We start from the raw sequence: 22,106 nt of genomic DNA, 5'->3' as shown, positions 1-22,106 counted from the left end.
TTGCTCTTAGCCCTGAGTTGTCGATATTTAATTCATACATGTTATGCATTTTTGGAATGGGCACATCAACTCCTTTCGAATGGTGATTCGATTGTGTTAATCGGAAGATTTGTTCCTGAGATAACGATCATTAACAGTAAAAAGTGCTCAAAACACGTTTTTCAAAAAATCTCAGAAACGATTCTTTGTAAAAGAAAATGAATATGATTTTCGTGTTCAGCAACCCAAAATTGACTTAGAAAACACCTTTTTTCCTAACTTCATGAAATCACCCCAAAATTTGTAAACTAGTGTTACGAAATCTTCAATTACTTAGGTATTATGATATCTATTTCGATGAATGTTTCGAGACGCTAAAGGTAATCGCTTTTCATGATATTGTATTGTTTTTGAATGTCGTGTTTCGCCGGAATAAAGAAACAAGGAATAATAAAATCATTCACAGACCGTTTGATACAATTAAACATAAGCAACACTCTCGATAGTATGAAGCTGAAGTTGCATTTTTTACAAACCGAGCATTTCAAAATAAACACAACAAACGATAAATTTATCATAAATTATTGGCAGCCGGCTGCCCAGAACAATGAACACATGATAATACTTCTGAGCAGGGTTGCCACTATTTTTCAGAGAAAATCTGGCAGTTCAACTAAAAATGTCTGGCAAAATCTGGCACTTGACAGCGACCTCAAAGTCATCGAAATTTGGCATATATTTTAGTTTTCATAGAATGTGCATCAATCGATTTTTGTAAAACTTCGGATATTATTACCCAAATTTCCAAAATGTGTATGTAGCAGCTTCTAAAACATAAAAATCTGGCAGAATGAGAGATTTGTCTTTAATCTGGAAACTGCCAAAACATCTGGCTGTGCCAGATTAATCTGGCATAATAGCATCCCTGGAACTAAGTCGAACGGCAATGACATACGGGATTAGGTTGACGATTTTCAAAGTGAATGCATAGCCTTTCAATATGAGAAAGGCTACAAATAATAAGGCACAACTCATTTAAAATAGGTGAAAACTCGCTATAAATTACTAACCAAGCTCGATGCAACATATCCTTGTCCCTATTTCTTTACGCACAGTGGGTGATTGATTATTAAAAGTACTGTCCATAAAAAGTTTATTCAAGATCCTTAATATACGCGCATCATCAGTCATAACCAGAGTTAAATATATTCAAATTCATTGAATGAAAATTGATGATATTCAGCCGCATTCATTTTCAATATTCAGTTACGCAGCTGAAAACGTCAAACGATCAAATCGCCCATTCATCCATGCAGATTTTCATTCGGCTCCGATTACTACACGAAGCGACCGTGCAGCAACGAATCAAACGCATCAAAGTAGGCCCTGGCACAATACAATCGAAGATGATTGTTGTTTCATATGCTTTATCAGCATTTGAAAACATTTTCCTGGATAATTAGTGTAATGAATATATTGTACGATATTCAACTGAATGAATAAGATGGATATTTGAATGAATATTTTTTCTATTCACCGCGAGTCGCAACAGGTTCATTTTCAGTCGTCAAAAAAGAGCTTCGATTATTTTTAATTCTGGTCATAACTCCTAGTGTAATGCCATATGAAGATAACCAATATTTTTTCCTTTTCCCAAAATTCAGCCACACTATGCCTATAGTATAGGGGAAGATGGGGTAAAACGCACCCCCTAAGGAAATATGATCATAACTAAGCTATAGAACATCAATTGGGAGAATTTAATTAATGATATCGTGTAGCCAACATTTTCCACTGTAATCAAAATAACGCTTTGCAAAATATTCAAAAACATGAAAATAATTCAATTTTTCAAAATCATTAAAAATCTCCTTTTGAAAAAAAGAGGGGCAAAACGCACCTGTGCGGGGGCAAAAAGCACCACAACAACGATGTACAATGCACTACAACAACGGGGTAGAATGCACCGCAACAACGGGGCATAATGCTCGGCGAACAAGCAAGTAGTTTCGTTTTCTAACGAGATTTCACAAAAGTGTGCCATTAAATAGCCTTAGGTTATGCAATTGGTAGGTTTTCAGAATGATTTTTCTGTTTTCGATTAAAAACCAGCAAAATCAGAAAAAAGGGCATTTTGCCTCCGATGGAGCAGAGATAAAAATTTGGCAAAAAGTGAATTATTTAGTAGATTTTTCATATATAGTGCAACAGAATAATGAACAACGGTATAAATAGAACTGGAATGCTCTAATATAATAGGATAACAGTATTTGTAAGAGCGGAAAATCCTTGTTGAGCGAGCCACAATAATTACATGAGCAGGGCACGTTATTGTTTTTTATTTATTTCTCGAGCTGCTATTGATGTACGGTTATCAAACTTTGACAGTGTTTGTTTACTATGGTGGACTTCCGTTTTCTAGAAATTTTCAGCTGTTTTCGATATAATCAAAGGGTGCATTTTGCACCGAGGGTGCGTTTTACCCCATCTTCCCCTATAAAATATGAATAAATCTCGCACCGGTGTCGGTGTTCATCTTCAAGAGTTGCCAAGCAGCCTACGCATAGCAAGCAGCTTGATCGTTTTCGTTTTGAAATATAGCCGAAATCACGCCAGTTAGCTGTGAGCATCGACTAATAATGGCATCATCTGGATTGGCTCTGCTATTGATCAGTGTGAATGTGCTCGGTGCTTTTGCGTTTCCGGCGCAAATGTTTTCACCTGGTATTCCAATCACTCCTACAGGTTGGTAGTACCAAATATAAAAACCAACAGTGTACAAAGCACTTATTTTTCAGTGATACAAAATCCGGGTCAAATTAGTGGAATAGTGACTGACAAAGAAGGTGTTAACGTCGCTACACGCTTTTCAACATCCTCACCACCCGGTACGTATCATTGTATCTTTCAGATCATTTTTGAATAAGGTAGTGTAGACGCTCTTCATCTCAGCTTTAACATATCAATTTGAATTCATTAGGTAGAGTAGCATAACGCCTCTCTGTTCCACACAATGGATTATATTACAGAATGGAAAAAGGAACTTCGGGCTCAAATTTTACTTCGCTTAAACACGTTTTACTTCAGTTTTGGTACTCTACTGCTTAATTCATTGATTGAAGACACAGTGTTCAATGAAACAGCGTGATACAAAAACTAACAGGATAGATAAGGGTTCGTCTACCCCACAAGTCGTTTAATGTACTATGGAATCTTGGTCACTTGGCTCTTGCGAATATGCTTAAGTACCTGTACCTTTCTTCATAGTATTCCAATTATATCTGATCCGATTTGCTTCTATTAATGAAATCGCACATACGTCATATTTTTCATATATGTGCTATTTATTTACATTGATGAGAGATATGTTTTAACCTTTAACTTGTGATATGGGAACCTAACCTCATTATTTAACTTTCAGCTCTGTCAACATTATTTTGAGCGATTTAATAAATAAAATAAATGTTTATATTAATATAAACATTAAAAATGCATTCCAGTTTAATTTAACTATGTTATAAATAACGCAACGAATCATGACCATCTCTTACGCTTTCTTGGCGCAGGAGGAGTGCGACTCTAACGATTCCTAAGTGGGGACATCTTTTACTGTGCATAGAGGCAATAGGAAGAGGAATGGTGTTTTCTCACCTAAAACTTCTTGTGAATGCTTAAATATTGTCCTTGACGGGCCACCATATATAACAACTGGAGGGAGTACCACCAAAAAGCCGAAGCAGGTAGCTCCCAGTCCTGGAAATTTTGGAAAAAAAACGAGAAGTTTCCAGCCTTTCGGGGACACCCAAAATTCCGAGTGTCTAAATTATCCAGCCAGAGAGTCAACCTGGTATAGGACTGATAAAATTCTCTGACATCGTGGCCCTCTCTTGCAGCGATCGTATCCTTCAATGGCGAGTCCATTGTTCTACAGTGGAATTGCAAAATTACCTCGAACATTTTCGGACAATTCGAAACGTGACATTTGCACGATTTTATGCTTGGATCGAGAGGAACCCTAAGTGTACTGTTTGGAAAGCATTATGCTAGGAAAAGAGGTATGACTTCGATTGACTTATCCTTGCTTGCGAAGAATCTCTGATTTTGCTGATTTTAAGTCGAATCGTTCTGAAAAGTTCATAATTGCATAAGTTAAGGTGACACTCTTGTGAAATCCAAATTGCTTACTTGTTCTCACCGCCCCGTTGTGGTGCATTATGCCCCCTTGTTATGGTGCATTTTACCCCCGCGTGAGTGCGTTTCGCCCCACCTATATTGTAAAGAGTTATAAATTTATAATCATTTTGAAAAGTTTTCAATGCTTTTGAACATTTTTTAAATATTTTGCAAAGCGTAAGTAAAAGTAAGATTAAAAAAAAGGTGGTTGAATGATATCATTAATGCAATTCTCCCAAATTATGTTCTATAACTAAGTTATGGCATTATTTGCTTAGGGGGTGCATTTTATCTCTCGTATTGAATTATCGAATCTATTTTTTCCAGCCAATGTACAGTGTTTTTATGGCCAAAATAGTGCGATCTATTGATTACGCCTAAATTGTTAAAATTGGGTTACGTCTTCGAGGGAATTTGTGGACATTACAAGCCCTTTCATATGGTGTTAGTATAATGATTAATCTAATATTTTTTCTCGAGTATTTTCATTGATATTGGACATTGGAAAAATAACAGTTTTTTTTCAAATCATCTATAAATCTACTGGAGATAACAAGAGACAAGCAAAACTTATTGATCTTTATTTACGGCATTTAAGAAGTTATGTTGAATAAATGTTTTTCAGGGGTCATTCACAAATAACGATTAATAACTTCGAGTGTCCTATAAATAGAGAATTTTGGTCATTAATATTGTTGAAGACTTCATCTTGTTTTCCATACCGTCGTGTGGAACTACTTTGGATATTTGGGGCTACTTTGCACACTTTAGTTTTTCAATATCGTCTAACAGACGCACTTTTATTAATTTTATTATACCTTTGACATTTGTAGAGATATGTATTTTAACCATATTGCATGTATCTTGTACGAAAATGGCGTTTTCTGTTTGTTTCTAGTACGTCAGGATCGGATTTTATGAGTATTTGAAGATTTTTGTGTCTTCAAAAAAGTTGTTTTTAGTATCGTTATCAACAACTTTACCAAACCACCAAATAATGTTTTGAGTTTATTTTCCATAATTATTTCCAGAAGGAATAATCACCAAAAATATTTTTTTTCAAGAGATGCTTTGTATTATATTGTATAATTTCTTCGAAGACATTGAACCTCCAAAGTTGGTGGTTGCAAAATAATGTGATTTTGGCCATGAAAAACAGGTTTCGAACCTTTATTTCAGAATGCAGACTTAAAAAGTGCATAACTTGAGAACGTGGCCTTGTGTACTAATTACGCCATCGATTAAGCACTCAAATGTACGTCATCAAATAGTCATTTCACTTTTTTTATTTTGCGAAATTTTCAATCCCACCGTGTGACTATTTTTATAATTGATAATACAAAAAATCTTTTGCATGCTCTTAAAAAGTTTTTCTCACCTTTCCAATGGAACTAAAAGATTTAAAATACGAGGTATACTTTTCGAGTTAGAGGTATTTTAAGACAAATAAGTTTTTTTACACAAAAAGTTCAATAACTCTGTAATGGTTGAGATTTGATGGTATGTGTAGAACGATTTTTTTTCTTCAAATATGACAGTAAATCACCCCTCGAGAGATTCTTAATCATGAACCAAACAACCTTGTATAATATTTTGAAACGCTATTTGAACAATGTTTCATATGCATCATTCGTTATATGAACAATATTTTCTATTTGTGAACCAATTCTGCTCATATTTGGCATAAATAATACATACACGATGACAATAAATCTGCGCTGATATGATGCAAATCCATCGATTATTAAAGGAGTGATAATTCCTCAAAACATAAAAAATCCTAAAAAGTGCGCAAAGGAGCTCCGCACGACGGATTTTTTTTGTTGACGAAAATCGACTGTCTGGGACTGATTTGGTACCTTTTTGCCTTTCTCATTTAAAAAGGTTATTCGGGTCAATTTTTGTGAGAGAAGCCGTGGGCAAAGGCAGCGGCAAGGTGGATGGATTTGCTTGGATACCCCTTTTAACCCCTTCATGCCCATCTTGCTTATAAACAACAACATTTTAAAACAGCTGTAATTTTTAGTTCAGCAATCCCAATTTTTATGGGAATATTTAAAAAATATCGGATAAATAATGTCATATTCACTTGGTAGTTTTCAATGATTTGCATGATTGGTTTTACAGTTTAAGTAACTTAAAACCTGGTCAACTCTCCCCAGGTTCCCCATTGTAGAAAAATCACAAAAAAACCTCTAAATCTTTCCGAGTTTAAATATATATCCACTTATAAGAATGACTTTTAAAAAGGGGTTTGAGGGATGTCATCATACTAAATTATCTTTCTTTGCAGCTTTTCCTGTGCAAAATAATTTCGGTACTCCTGTTATGGTCGTTGCACAACCCAATGCTGGAACTGTCCCTCAAGCTAACGGTGCGTATAACCCCGAATCGACAACAATATAAATAACTTGTAATATTTTAGCAAACTTATTCAAAATTGTTAAACATGAAAATGAGAGCTTCTTTTTGTTAACTTCCGCTTTCGATTCATGCGGCGCCATTATAGAATTTATTAATTTATTATTATTTTATTGCATTGATTTCGACTACCATGTTATGTAAGCGGGTGGCCTGCTTTACAATGTTTAGATAGGTGCACTATCTAAAAACAATTGCAACAATTTCCGACCCCAATTAAAAGTTTTTTCGGAGATATATTGTCTATCTCGAGATAATCTAGCATTTCGTCGAGTTGTTGCTATATGGGAAACACTCGAGTGCGATCGAAACAATAACAAACGTCAAAACGTTTTCTCACTCGCATTGGTGCAAATTAGATGGGCACGAAATTCAACGCACGGCCAGGTGGCGGATGGCTGAAAAATCGCAATATGTATTCAAGAAAAGATTCGCAATACCCATGGAGCCACCCTTCGTCCACTTATTTTTTGCATTTGCTTCACATTTCACTTTTAATAATCTTTCAAATTGGTGTGACAGCGAATAAGAAAAGTTAACCAACTGAATAAGTCAATTTTTATCCCTGAAATACAATTTCATGTGTTTTAGGTTCATGTGAAAGACCTGTGTACTTATATAAATGGGATATCTTTTTGGTTTCATTGTTTTCAATAATAATAACGAGCTGCATTTTTGCTGCCAATTTGGTGTAAGAGTAACAAGTTGCGTCACTGAATAACTCATAACTCCGCAATTTTGTTATAGATTGAACAAAAAAATCTTTGAGCATTCCAAGTATGTATACAAATACCTAAATTTGCCAAAAACAAGTGTCCTTCCAAAAATTGCGAAAAGCAGCTTCTTTTTTGTCTTATAAAGCAGGCCGCACCTCAGCGGCAAACATGAAAGTGGTCGAGTTCTTAAGATTCTGCTGCTTTAAGAAGTCATTGTAGATTATCTTAGCCATGAGAAAACCAAAAAATATTATATCAGTTGCAATTCGTTTAATCTTAAAAATGTCTTGCATCGCCGTTCGATGAGTTAAAATAGTTTGCCAAATAACTATAATTTCCAGTAAGTTCGCAACAGAAGGTTACAATTACAGTAGAGTACTATCAATAAAATAATATTTTTTTTACATTTTATAACAAATTTCCCGTAACCCCCAAAAAAACTTGTTGGGTTGCGAAGGGTTACCAGAAGGAAAAGTAAACAAAAAGAAACTCTGATTTTAACTTAAAACTAACCAGATAAGTTTATTAAAATTACACACATTTTTATTGTATTTAATAGTTAGCCCACAACCGTCTTTGGTTTATATAAATTCGAACAGACCGTACTACACAGCTCCGCAATATACTGGACAGAATCCGAGTGCATACATCTATCCGAACGGGGAGATTGTTCGCCCTAGACCAGGTGTCGCACCATATGGTAATAGTAATAAAAATTGTATTCCCTTTAATTAACTAATTGTATTATTATTTAGGTGGACCTATCAGTCAACTTATAAATAATGCCATTGGGGATAGTACAAATTGGAATCGCCTTGGATCGCCTCAGACCGTCGGTACATTGGCTACTTTGGGTACGCTCGGAACGATTGGTGCATTGGGGACGTTGGGCGCAGGAGCATTGTAATTTAATAATAAAATAATGTAATAGCTTCCGAATAACGAAATATTTTTATTTTAAGGTTACTCGGATGAAAGTGGTAACAATACTGGTTGATGCTGGATTCAAAACCTTAGCGATGAACGGAATGGGGTTTTGTCAAAGAATGTAGTCGACAGGTTCATTGTTTGTCAGTCATTGAAATTTTCACTTGATTTCTTTCGTAAATACCAAAATGAGCTGCTCTTACACGATTATTTTATTGCAATAAATTAGCCTTTGATGCTTTTTGACTTTTGTGGTACCTGAGATTCAATCCAACGCCCTTAACGACCACGTGAATACCTAGCCGAAGAACCTGAAAGAAAATCGTTGAAGAGTTAACTGATTATACCTAAAATAATATTGGGCACAAAAGAAATGTCTCTTATATTAAAAGGCCATGAGCGACAGAAAAGTAAAATCGAAAAGGCTAACTATGTTTCGTAAAATCCTTTGAATTCTATTGACATGTAAAAGTCGTTCATAATCTAGGGTTATTCGATGTAAGAATGAATAAAAGACTTACAGTCACAGATAATAGGCATTTATGTTCGAAAAAAATGTTAAAACACTAATGCCGCCATTCCCAACAAGAATGGTAATAACTAAGCTGCCAATTTTGTCGAACTTAGCAGGCGATCTGATAGTTATATTCCAAATTACTTTGTATATGCCGTTAGTTTTTACACAACTTGAGTTTTCACACAACTTTTTTTACACGCGTTAAGCTCGAGATGAACGTCTGTTCTCTATAGCTACAACTTACGTTGGGAATTAAAACAATGGGCTATTACTGATGACGAATTTTATGTGTTTTACCAAGTTTTTACACTGGAAATACATACTGGCCAACTTTTTCAGAGGAACGGTATTACGAAACATGGTCTGTTCTTCCAATTTTTATTTTCACTACCCACAAAAACAATATTTTCGGCGTTGAATTCTGAATACTTTAAAAGTAAAACTCAATGAACACTATGAGCGATAGCTTTGCATATAAGCTCTATTGACAGATTGAAATAGTAGCCACATTATCTATTCTGTAGTGCGTCAGCGGATTATGTCCATATAAGAGACTCTAGCGACGATCCTACTTACGGGTAGAATCCACCACCACCTCCGAACGAGTTCGAGGACGCGTACGCATTCGACGATGAACCCCCGAATCCACCGAAGCCGCCACCATACGAGCCAGATTCGGCAGCTGCACTAGCAGATGACCCTGCACCGCCGAAACCGCCGCCGCCAAACGAGTTCGAGTTGGCTGCTGATTTGCTGAACGATCCACTTATGCCTCCGAGCCCTATGTTGAACGATGCCGATTGGGCTTCTGCGTTGCTACCCCCGAATGCTGTCAGTAGAAAAAGCAATTTTTATCAATCAGATTCAAAGATAAATAGCACAACAATTTTCCGACGACCCATTCGTAAATTATACAACCATACATGCAGGCAAACAACAAATCAAAACTTCAGCCAACCCCAATTTCATGCGTTGTCGTTGGTCGTCGTGGTTGCTAGTGAACCTTTCGCTCTGTAACCGCGCTTGTTTGTTACCTGGAGCTCCAATGCCAATTGCCGGAGCGATTGGTACAGCAGGAGCAACAGCGACGGGTGCCACTGGAACTGGAACGGGAACTGCAACAGGGACATATGCTGCGCCCGGCAACACACCCACCGGAATTAGGCCTAGTATAAAGTATGTTAATAAGGAGTAGAGTTAGTTGTGTGCCACGGTGTTCTGTTATGTCCAATCGAGGCATATTTGTAAGGTTTGTCTTCACATGGATATTGTAACAAGCAAAAACATAAAAAATTAGACAAGGTTAAAAACTAGTTCACGGTGATCAAGAAACTGATATATGTTTCAGGGATTGTATAAGAGTGATTCATGTTACTGACCTCGATCGTTTCAAGGGTCTAATAACGCATTTCTAAATCATATACTCGTGTAGGGGAGAGTGGGTAGACTTCTACAATAGATTTTTAGTAAAAAAAATTACTAAAAATTACTGGGTCGGTTTTTATGACCATTTGAAGTTTTTCTCAATATTGGCTAATAAAAATGGAAAAATGAAAGTTTTTTACCTTCAATAAAAATGGATTTTTTCCCTTCAATGCATTGTATCGCGGGATCCGGTCAAATTATATTTTATGTATTGAGTTGAGTTGGTTCGAATCCGTCAATTTCAAGTCGCATTTTTTTCGATCACTTAGCGCGGAGTGACCGAGCAAGTTTATTTCTATTTGATTGCTTTTTTCTATCGTATGGCCAAATTACCCCACGACACTGGCGTAGCCAAAAAAGGGGGGGCGGGGTTGGGGGTTAAGCCCACCGCATGCCAAAATTAATTGGATTGAAAAAAATTAATTGATGCTGACTAATTTAATTAAATATTGTAAAAAATATTTTTGGAAGAATATTATCTGATCTCTACATTGAGAACCTATTGTTTTAAGCATCATGAGGACTTTTGAAAAATTGTGGGAAGAGGATCTTGAAAATTATCCATTAGCCGAGATCCCATAATGGTCAAATTACATCAATATAAAACAAAACTTTTATTTCGACTGCATTTTTACATTTTATTTATTTTATTTTTCGTCAAGCATATGTAGACTACAACGCCATTAAATTAGCTAGATATTACTGAATACGGACAGTTATGAAAATTTAGAGCCATAGTACTCAAGTGAGAGCAAGGATGTGAAGTATACTTGTCCCTCTGTCTGTCTTTGCCAGGAGATATGCTGGTGGACTTGAGTGATTCGTAGTTATGCTGCCTAAGCTCGAACTCCATCAGCAGAAGACAAAAGTTATGCCCGTAAGCTATTAAGCCTGTTCTAATGACGCTTCCACTTCTAGTTTTCCGATCTGTATACTTCACATCCTTGATCTCACTTGAGTACTATGGCTCTAAATTTTCATAACTTTCATTACCCAGTAATCTCTAGCTAATTGAATGTCGTTAAAATGTAAAAAATATAGATATCAAATACGCAAAAAATGCCACCAACTTATCCCGGCTTCGGGGTAAGTTGATGGTATGTAAGTGATAAGTTGGTGGTACGCCAGAAAATAAGCAATAAACATTGGTCACGTACCCAGCACAGATTCCTTCGTGCCAGAGGCAGTCGTCGAATGTTAAACCGCAACCGTTTGCTAAACCGGACTGCGGATCTGGCAGTAACAAACATCAACTCAACAACGATCTTGCCCGGTACCAAATTAGAACTTACGACCGTGAGCAACATGAAAGTAGTACCGAGACGACGTGGACGTGAACGACAACGCGAGCGAAGGTAGACGGGCTGAGCTCCACGCCGCGGCAAAGACAACGCATCTAATGCATTATCACCTACAAAACAGGTCTCAACACGCAGCAGCAAGCTGTGTCAACAAGACCCGACGGGCAGGTAGTAACGTTGGGCGTTTAAAATTTTATATCATGTTCGAACATAGAAGATCCACGATTCATTTATGCCAACTACAGTTAGTTAGGTGGAGACGATGAACGGATCCAATTGAACATGTCAAATGCTGGAGCCAATCGAGCATGTCACATAACGTTTTCTATTTGTATACTGTGTGAAGAAAGTAGAAAGGGATTATGATGATAATTATTTTACGCTTTCCTTGAGTTATCGAGCATAGAGAAACAAAATTTTATATTTATTTATGTTTTTATGTATTTTTGTGTTGGACAGAGATATATATGCACATAATTGTTTCGAATTCGTTTCGCTATAGAGTAAAAATTTCTGAAGTGGCCCCCTCACTTTTCACATTGTGGTGAAATTTGCAAAACATATTTTAATTTTATTAATTAAATACCCGTGAACATCTTCGTGAAATATTTCATCGTTAATCGAAATATTTATAATAGTTTTGGTTAATTGAAAATTTATACACCTTTTTATTGTAATATTTTTTACAGCTAAAGTTAAATTTCTAATTGCATCAAACTTCACTGGTGGTTTAACAAATGTTTAGTCTAGAAAATGTCGAAAAACTGTTTAACAAATGTTAACTATTTCTACTATTTTTTAATTTTTAATTTTTCAAACAAATATAGTTTTAATCGGTTTCTTTACACGATATTCATACCATTTGAATTGTAAAATGTTGCATATATTATCAGCTTCTAATTCCGAGAAAAAAAATTTTGAGCAAGCACAAGTTTTTTTAAAATATTTGATTTTTTGTGTTACCCGGCATGCCAAAAACAACGCGCGGGCGAAACAGACGCTGGTCGCCACGGCACGCTTGGATCAACACGACTCTGACTACATGTTATTTTCACTACAGGTCGGACTCGATTATCCGGGGATTTCAAAAAATCTCACCCCGGATAATGGAGTCAAACTTTTTTGGTGTAATTTTATGAATTTCGCGAAAAAAATTGGAAAATAAAATGGTCATGGTATATTTTCCTATTATGATAAATGTAAATGTACCTATTTTGACAGTAGTCGATTTTTCAGTCCCAGTTATTAGCCTTATTTGTCGTTGTAATCATACGGTATGTGAACCAAAAGTTATATTCGTTCAGAAACGTGGTTGTTTATCACAAACATGGACATGCAGGGGTTAAAGATGCCATTGGAAATCTGAGCACGATAATGGGAGAAGAGCTATATTGTGTCAAAGTCCACTGGAACTCAGAGCAGGATATTTATCAGAATTTTACACCAGATTTAATTGAATTTAAAATAGAAATATAATTCTATCAGCATCTTGAATAAATCAATACTCAACAGAATTCTATCTTGAGAAGGATTCCACCAGACTTCTAAGAAGCATTTCTCTAGAATCCTGCATCCTGCAAAATTTAGAGAAACATCCGTAGAATTACGGATAAGAATGCAATCGAAATTCTGAAATAGATTCCATTTGAATGCTAAGAAAACTTTGATTAAAATCCCAGAAAGTATCCAAACAGAATCCTGAGAAGCATGTCATCATCATCGTGTCAACATTGGCTGGGACCGCTGCCGGATCTTCGAAGATGTCGATATTTTCCGATGCTACAATTGCTCCGAATATGGCTACAAAGCACAGGCATGCTCCAAGCCATTATGTTGCCCAAAATGTGCGGAAGGCCACAAAGCCAAAGACTGCGACGCCGCTAACGCGAAGTGTGTGAACAATGTTGGAATGAATGCAAGAGCACAGTCTGCCACCGAGAAAACGAACGTGAGTCACGCTGCGTGGAGTTTGGATTGTCCACTTTATTTAAGGTGCCTGAAGAAGGCTAGATCAAGGATTGATTACTCGTAGCAATTACCCGCAATGATGGAGCTGTCCGGAAAGGAAACCAGTGCCGACCCTGGCTCGCCAGCTAGCAAAATTGAGAGTGTATGTCTTCACGAAGCTAGGATTGATACTACAATCACATTGAGAGAAACCTCACAATTACAGACGTTACGGTTCACCCTCGCCAACCTACCCGCTCCACCAACTAAGTCTCGGGAAATCATTTGGAAACTAGTGTTAACCCTGGTTCGTCTGGTAAAAATAAAGAGCGTATATGTCTTCCCGAAGCTAGGATTGATACCACATACCCATTTGCAGACACAAACTCCCTCTGTTTCACATGATCACTTCAACGGTATCTGGTTTTATTACCAGAACGTACGCGGCTTGCGAACCAAAATTGGTGCTGCTGTACGTGATTGCAACTTCGATTTCATTATAATGACAGAAACTGGTCTTGATGATCAGATCGAGTCTCTTCAAATTTTCAGCGGTTCCTATTATGTGTTTCGTTGCGATAGGAACGAAAACAACAGTGCGAAATCCACTTTCGGAGGTGTTCTGATCGCTGTTTGTTCATCGCACGCCTTGTAACCAGAGATATGGGGCTTTGAAGATCCGGAACAATACCGGCTTTCATTAAATCAGGCTCCCAATCAGAAGCTGCAGCAAAAAGACCAAAATCTATAAATCGAAAGTTTTGAAAAACTCCAGCAATCAAAACGCAAATATTATATTCATGTTTATCTGCATGAAATGACTCCGAAACAAAAAACAGATACAACTCTTTATGGATGTAATATTTTTCAGCCCTAACCTTTAGCATATTATTCTGAAGAGGCGGGAGAATCGGCGCATCGTATAGGCACAAGATAAACCGGCTATATGGATCACGAAAAGTTAGTTTACAATGACAAGACAACTGCTTTATTGATCTAATAATAAATAATCGTGATAGGTATCTCCTGAAGCGAACATTCAGGATATGTTGGTGGCTGCACTTTCTTGGAGCGATCCATTTATAGCGGCGTATATAGTTCAAAAATCTAAAAAACCAGAACGAGATTCCGAGTTTGAGGAGGTCATTCGGGGTTACATGAAATCCGTCAATGAAATTCAATGTAGCCTTAACGAGGGGTCAGACATGTCTGACGAAGAATTGGATGCCGAATCAGAGTCCAATTGATTAAAAATAAGTTCATATGAATTAATATTGTTATATAACATTTTTTTTTAATTTTTGAGATTAGTTCCTTCATTTTGAGCTCCTATGAAACATTGTAAACTGATTTGAAAAAATGCTCGCATACTTTCCAAAACCTCGCTTTGTTCTCATTTCAGAATCTTTCTCTTTTGATACTGATAAAGTTTGTTTTTTATCATATACAGGAATTACTCGAACGTGCCGTAGTATTACCAGTTTCACAGACGCATTTTTATTAGATACCAGTAGATCTTTCTTTCATAACTATGAAATAAGAGTTTACCATGCGTTAAAAACTTATTGCGTTTTGATCGTTAAATAGTTCGTACTTGTTCTGCGGCTTCCAAATTTCCAAAGTGAATTAAGAGCAAAATGCTCCAAACGCTTACAGTAAAATGTATTCCAGTTTCAAATGCTTATTGCGTTTTGATTGCTGGAGTTTTTCGCAATTTTCGATACATAGATTTTGTTTTTTTTTTTTGCTGCGGCTTCTGATTGGAAGTCTGATTTGAAGAAAAACCGGTAATGTTCCGGATCTTCAAAGCCCCATATCTCCGGTCACAAGTGCGTGCGGTGAACAAATTTGATTGCATCTTGATCGTTAGAGTTTTCCACAGCTTTAAAAGAATAATTCTTTGTACTTTTTCAGCGGATACTGAATTAGGCCTCTGATTTGATGAAAACCGGTAATGTTCCGGATCTTCAAAACCCCATGTCTCCGGTTACAAGTGCGTGCGGTGAGCAAATTTGATTGCATTTTATTTCCTAACAAATTCGCAACGTTTGGTGTATATATTGTCATACATTTTCAACGGCTTCCAATTAATTGCCTTTTTGCTCGGATTTCTTCCACTGTGCACTGTCTTGGTTTGCGGAGATTATAATCAACCACGCTTGAGTTGGTTATCGCATGACAACATCATTCAAGTTGAGGGAATGGATTTTTTAAATCTTAACCAGTTTAATGTACATGCCAATCAAATCGGGCGGGTCCTTGACTTAGTGTTCTGCTCGGAGGACTATCAACATTTCGGTCTAGACATCAGTGTCCCCCTTTCTGCAAGTCGACACGCACCACCCACCGCTAGTTGTCATGATGCAATCGTCTAGTTACCCGGTTATGCCGGTAGTTGTTCCAGCTAGCTAACTGCTGAATTATCGCAGGATTGATTTTCCAGAGCTGTGTGACTACTTGCTCCATCTAGACTGGTCAACGCATCTAGGAAACAGCGATGCAGATGCAATGACTATAAACTTCTGCCGAATAATTCAGGACTGGTTACAGAATAATCTCCCAGCAAAACGACAGCCTGTTTCCTCGGCGTGGAGCACATCGACGCTGCGAGCTCTTCGCCGAAAACGAAATGCATGCCAATGCAAACTTCGTCGCAAACGATCGTCGGCCACGAGTTGCGACTTTCACGTTGCCAGTGAAGCATACCGGAATCTCAACGCTGTTATGTATAGAACGTACACACAACGAATTCAAGTAGGCTTACGAAGTAATCCTAAAGGATTTTGGAAGTTTGTAAATTCAAAATGGAAAAATTCCAGCGTTCCTTCCAATGTGTACCTCGATGAAAAGGCAGCGTCGTCCACTGCAACAGCTTGTGAATTGTTTGCCAATCATTTCGTATCCGTCTTTGCTTCCTGTTCAGCATCTGATCAGGAAACCGATATCGTATTAGTAAATGTTCCGCAAGATATCGCTGATTTAAGTACCTTTACGGTTTCACCCGACATGGCAGTAGCAGCTGCAAGAAAGCTAAAAAACTCTTTCTCCTCTGAACCGGATGGGATTCCAGCTGCTGTCTACTGTCGCTGTGCCATCGCTTTGGCTGAACCTTTGTCTCGCATCTTCAACCAATCATTTAACCAGGCTAAGTTTCCCGACGTTTTGAAGCAATTCTACATGCTCCCGGAGGTCAAAGCCGGAGATAAGAGAAATATCAAGCATTACCGCGAAATAACAAATCTTTCAGCTGGATTGTTTGAAATTGTTGTCAATTAATTCATCCTCAGCCTTACAGCAAGTTATATCTCACCAGACCAACAGAACAAGAAGAAGAAAATACAATACACAGATTTGAAAGCAGCTTTTGACCGAATTGACCATGAAATTCTTCTCAAAAAGTTGTACAAGTTAGGAGCGTCTGACAAGCTTACGTCGTGGCTACGCACCTATCTTACGCGCAGAACGCTTTGTGTGAAATTGGACTCTTGTATATCGGCTCCGTTTACGAATAGATCAGGTGTACCGCAGGGAAGCAATCTGGGCCCACTGCTTTTCTCACTGTTTAATGTAGCAGTAATGTTAGGTTCCGAGTGTAAGCTCATATTTGCCGACGACCTTAAGCTGTACTTAGTCATCAAGTCAGTCGAGGACTGCCCCCAACTGCAAGCACTATTGGGTCGCTTTGTGAAGTGGTGTCAAATGCTTACTGTGAATATTGCCAAATGCTCCGTGATGACGTTCCACAGGAAGAACGATCTGGTTATCTTCGATTACAGTATCGATGGGGTTGCGCTACAGAGAGTCAATGAAGTCTTTGACCTGGGTGTATTTCTGGACCACCAACTGTCTTTCAACTCTCATATGACCAACATAATTGCGAAAGCAAATTAGCAGTTGGGATTCGGATCCGTACTGTCTAAAATTGCTATATTACGCATTGGTCAGACCAATCCTCGAGCTCGTCTCGCCGGTTTGGAATCTGCATCACCTAACTTGGTGTTTAAAATTGGAAAGAGTACAGAAAAGGTACATACGCTTAGCTCTTAGGAACTTGCCTTGGCCTGACCCGCAAAATTTACCACTGTATCGTGACCGTTGCCAGCTGCTCAATTTGGAGACATTAGAATGTCGTCGTAGCATCCAGCAAGCTACTACCTTGGTGAAAATTCTAAACGGAGAATGTGATGCGCCTGATTTGCTGTCCCGTTTAGATTTCCGAGGAGAAATCAGAACAGAAGTGCTGATGGTGCTTTTGAGTTTGGTGATTCCTCGAAAATATTTGCAAGTAATATAAGAAGATTACGTTTACTGTGATTATTATGTGTATTAGTAATAAGAAACCTGACAGTATGTAATTATACTTAATTTTGTACATTTAGCCTAACGAAAAGATAGTGGTTTTTACGACCATTTGAGGGTGGCGCCTGGTAGGAGTAGGCCAACTCAAACGGACTTTTTCCCACCCAAATCATGTTGACTATAATGTCCGATGATAAAAAAAAAATGAATAAATTATCTCTAGAGAGTGCTAGAAACCGATCGAGCAAAGTAGGTATAATGACATTTTTATGTACCAAAAAGGCTTGAAGTAACCGATAACCCATATATAAGCTATTTTTGAGGTAGGCCAAAATTTGAGAGGAGGTTAACCCTAGGCCCCCCGAAAAAAGGCCTGTTGGTTGTAATGATCGAATTAGACATTTGATTTTTTTTCGAATACCCCGGATAATCGAATCACGGATAATTGAGTGCGACCTGTATATACTAGGGTGGGGCATTGTTATATGGAAAAACGTAATCATAGCCACATCAACCGAGCACAGTACTTTTTTGGTACCTTTTGGGGTCCCAAACAACTGTGCAAAATTTGGGGTCGATTGGTGTTGACCCGGCGTGGCGCATTGCATTTGAAATTTGTATGGAGATTAGTATGGTAAAACCTACATTTTTGCATTTTTAATTCTACAGACTACAATTCTTCCTGTAGTATGCCAACAAATAGACAAAAATATAGTCCAGGATATGCTGAACAACTTTGCCGAAGGATGTATGGTGTTAGAATGTCTCTAAGCCAAGTTATAGCTGTTCAAAGTTCGATACATCGAATTAAATGCCAAAAATCAGTTTTATTGCCAACACTGCGGGTGTACCAATGGTATTTCATATAGCATTCCAAAACAACATTATATATTTCATATATACCATATTGGAATGTTTGGATGGATTATTCAATTATTGGAATTATTCAAAAGCCTTAGCTCAATTTCATGAGCGTAGGTAGTTGAGCAATAGGGCGTAGTGATGGGTGAGGGGGGGGGGGGGACTTTAATATGTAGAAATTCGAATTGGAATGTTGTCGAGTTGGAATGTTCAGACAAATTATTTCAAAACATTTACACAATGTCCTACGCATAATAGTAACGATGAAATAGAACATACTGCATCCTTTTGCCTTGACCTTTATCAATAGAAGTTACGTTACAGACTGAATCAACTGATGTCGAGTTGATATGTCAGAGGATTGCATTGATTATATTTCAGTTTAATACGCACTATGATTTGATGGGATGCTCATTTCGATGCTGTTCGATCACCTGAAGCAAAAATTGATGTAGGGATCTGGTGGATATCATGTTGAAATCCAGAAATTAGCTTCACGCCTCGTGATCGAACAGCATAGAAATGAGCATGCTATCAAATCATGCATATTATACCGAAATATAATCCTCTGACATATCAACTCCACATCAGTTGATTCAGTATGTAACGTAACTTCTATTGATAAAAGTCAAGGCAAAGGGATACAGTATGTTTTATTTCATTTTTTCTATTATGCGTAGGACAATGTGTAAATGTTTTGAAATAATTCATCTGAACATTCCAACTCGACAACATTTCAGTTCGAATTTCTACATATTAAAGCCCCCCCCCCTTACCCCTCACTACGCCCTATTGCTCAACTACCTACGCTCATGAAATTGAGCTAAGGCTTTTCAATAATTCATCCAAACATTGCTGAAAAAACGATCATTTTGCCCCATCCTAGTATATACTCATACATTTGTCCTTCATCTAACTTTCGTAAGTTTTGATATCTGATTATTTATTTATTTATTATAATTTACTTCAGATTTCGAGATTCTGTGCGTTCTCTCGTTTTCATTTATTAATTATATATTCATCTTTATGATCAATATTTTGCCGCAAATCCTTATGAAACTTAAAAAAATAAGTTATAGAATATTGGCCAGGGAAAAGTAATCGAAAAAAATGGTTAATTTTGCTTTGTCGGTATAAAATCAATTCATTCTTCACACTAAATTAATTTAATTCCTCGTTTCCGCCACTGTTCTAATATAAAATTGATAACAAGACTGTTAGCCATTATTAGTTATCAATATTAAATTGTAAGTATCAATGAAGTGATTTTATATCTGCTGGAGAGCAGAGTGTGTAAGTGGGTATGTTTGAAAACTCAACAAATCTGTGGTTAGATTGTATGGAAACATTAAATTTCTAAAATCCTTGAGATAATCGATTCAAAACAATGGAAAATACATAGTGCAGTATCGCGTATTGCAAGTATTTGAAACTGATAGTCATTGTTTTTCAGATCTAGATTGATGATTTTTCAAACAATAAAATTTTGTCGATGATATGCGTGGACATTTTCTCATAGATTTGTTTGTTAGAAATATAACCGTCTTCCGCCGTATCAACTCGAAAAGACCGGTTATTTCTTGCATATTTAATGAGCAGTGTGAACAGAAGATCTTCCGTTATAAACCATAAATATCCAAAGAGCAGACTACGGTGTCTTTAGTTTTCAAGGACATTTGCCACGCTTGTAAACTTCCACGAGTCATAGGTGAAATATGCGGAAAAATAAACCTGCATGCAACTAATGTGCGTATGTTGCAAAGTTCATTGATCACACCAGCCCCCTGTAGATGTGTTTTTCCAATGAGATGCAACATTCTATGGCATAATCATTCAAAGGGGCGTACTTTGGTTGTGAAATAGATCATCAATGCGACATTTTTCATGTAGTGCATATTTGTGGTATAAAAGTCTCGGATTGAATTGGGCTGTTTCGTTGGTTGAGAATATAACTATTGTGTAATATGTGCACAACATCAGAAATGGTATAACTTATAAATATATAAATAATCTTGAAAAGGAACAATGATGAAACAATTGGCGGTTGAAATATATTGCGAGCGAAGAGACAGAGATCATATCATTCTTACTGTAGTTTTTAAGCTTCCATGCAGGTAGATAACACGCAATGGTAGCTATACACAGCTAGCCTGTTCAAAAATTTAGTTTCTATTTGTACAATCCCGTATACCAAAACAAGAACTTTTACATGAAACAAATATCCATGGAACCAAACCATTTAAAATAATCAAACGTGATGTTAATACCTTTCTTCAATGCTGTTATGTTTAAATCCATGCATCAATGTAAAGCGTCATGAGTTAAGATCATCACAATTGAACCGCAAGAAAGCAAATAAAAACACTAATTAACCACCAGGGTTGATAAATTTAACAACATAATACCTTTGCGAAAAGCTACAGTCGATTTATTTCACATGAATTATTATGGAGTTTCATGAAAAGAAACAAACAAATTTAAAGCAAACACAATAATTTCTGCGATTTTATGAATCTCCGCATACCATGTGGCCGTAGTCCGAAGGCAGGATAGTAGAACTGCGGTGATGGTGCAGCCAATGTCACAACCGCCAATCCCAGCAATGCCACTAGTACCTTCATGGTGTACACTACGAGCAACAAAACTTGCAATATTTTAACTAACAGATTGCACACTATGGATCAATAGTCTATACGCTAGGGATAAACTCTCAGTTACCAAGCTGACTCCACGACAAACACACGACTATTGGAAAATGCAAATCAAATGATGGTTTTTATGGAACTCAGCATCCACTCCACCCGGAGATAGTGTTCGTAACGCAAGAAACCACGAGATCTTTGTCAACAGAAGACCCTGCAGAAATGACTAGCACTGCCCGGCCAGTTTGACGAGTGGATGAATCAATTTTAGCTAATAATCATAATGTTGGTATGGGTTCAACGTTTCTTTTCGCCGCTCCATGCGTACGATACATTTAACACGTTTATATGACAAGTTCAAGTTTTGGCTTCGCTGAGATGGTGACCTCGAGAAGCACTAATCAGGTGGATGCAGGGCTTCAATTTGCGTGAGATAGCAGGTGTACTCGATGATTGAACACTGAATCAACTAACACGATGTTCCGAATGGATCAAACCGTGCTTGATAAAATACAAACATTAGACGGATGTAGGAAATCCCCGAGGTTCTGGAGTAAGAACCCGTCCGCATTCATGAGCCGATGGTTAGGTATACAATAAATATTTATTGCAATGTTTCGAAACTTTTTTCATATCATTTCGATTTTTGGTTATGACAGGTTGCCTTTACCATTATGTTAAATGAACTTTTGGTATTCTTTGTTTATTTATTCGTGTACATGCAGCCCACGCATAACTATGTTGTATAAAAATATTGGCAATATTGAAGACCTGATATAAACCGGTACCATCATAATACGTAAAAGAAGTCTGACGCTTTTTGACTGTTTTTACTTTCATGAAATAATTAATATTTTGATAGAATCGTTACAGTCAGGCTATATCCAAAACGTTTTAT

The 22,106-nt window shown here is 37.2% G+C and overlaps 2 protein-coding genes across 3 annotated transcripts; one reads left to right on the top strand and one right to left on the bottom strand.

Annotated features, from left to right (window-relative positions):
• The first annotated feature begins 2,535 nt into the window (after positions 1–2,535).
• LOC131689917 (uncharacterized) lies at positions 2,536–8,462 on the top strand. The gene is made up of 6 exons (XM_058975304.1): positions 2,536–2,724; positions 2,778–2,867; positions 6,446–6,526; positions 7,849–7,989; positions 8,045–8,192; positions 8,252–8,462. Exons 1-6 carry the CDS (start codon positions 2,619–2,621, stop codon positions 8,262–8,264), a joined length of 579 nt encoding a protein of 192 aa, XP_058831287.1. The 5' UTR covers positions 2,536–2,618; the 3' UTR covers positions 8,265–8,462.
• Positions 8,391–21,299, bottom strand: LOC131689919 (keratin, type I cytoskeletal 9-like). Of its 2 annotated transcripts, none has more exons than XM_058975306.1 (4): positions 21,091–21,299; positions 9,768–9,899; positions 9,310–9,562; positions 8,391–8,527 (listed from the first exon to the last, which is right to left on the bottom strand). In XM_058975306.1, the coding sequence occupies exons 1-4, from the start codon at positions 21,185–21,187 to the stop codon at positions 8,515–8,517; spliced, it is 495 nt and encodes a 164-aa protein (XP_058831289.1). In that variant the 5' UTR covers positions 21,188–21,299; the 3' UTR covers positions 8,391–8,514. The 2 variants fall into 2 exon arrangements, with proteins under 2 accessions (XP_058831289.1, XP_058831290.1); XM_058975307.1 differs by lacking the exon at positions 21,091–21,299 and adding an exon at positions 20,834–20,938.
• Positions 21,300–22,106: the final 807 nt, after the last annotated feature.

This window comes from Topomyia yanbarensis, chromosome 3 (assembly GCF_030247195.1).
Source record: "Topomyia yanbarensis strain Yona2022 chromosome 3, ASM3024719v1, whole genome shotgun sequence".
In the NCBI taxonomy this organism is placed as follows: Eukaryota; Metazoa; Arthropoda; class Insecta; order Diptera; family Culicidae; genus Topomyia; species Topomyia yanbarensis.
The sequence above is the reverse complement of the archived record's forward strand: the minus strand, read 5'-3'. Positions and strand labels throughout refer to the sequence as shown.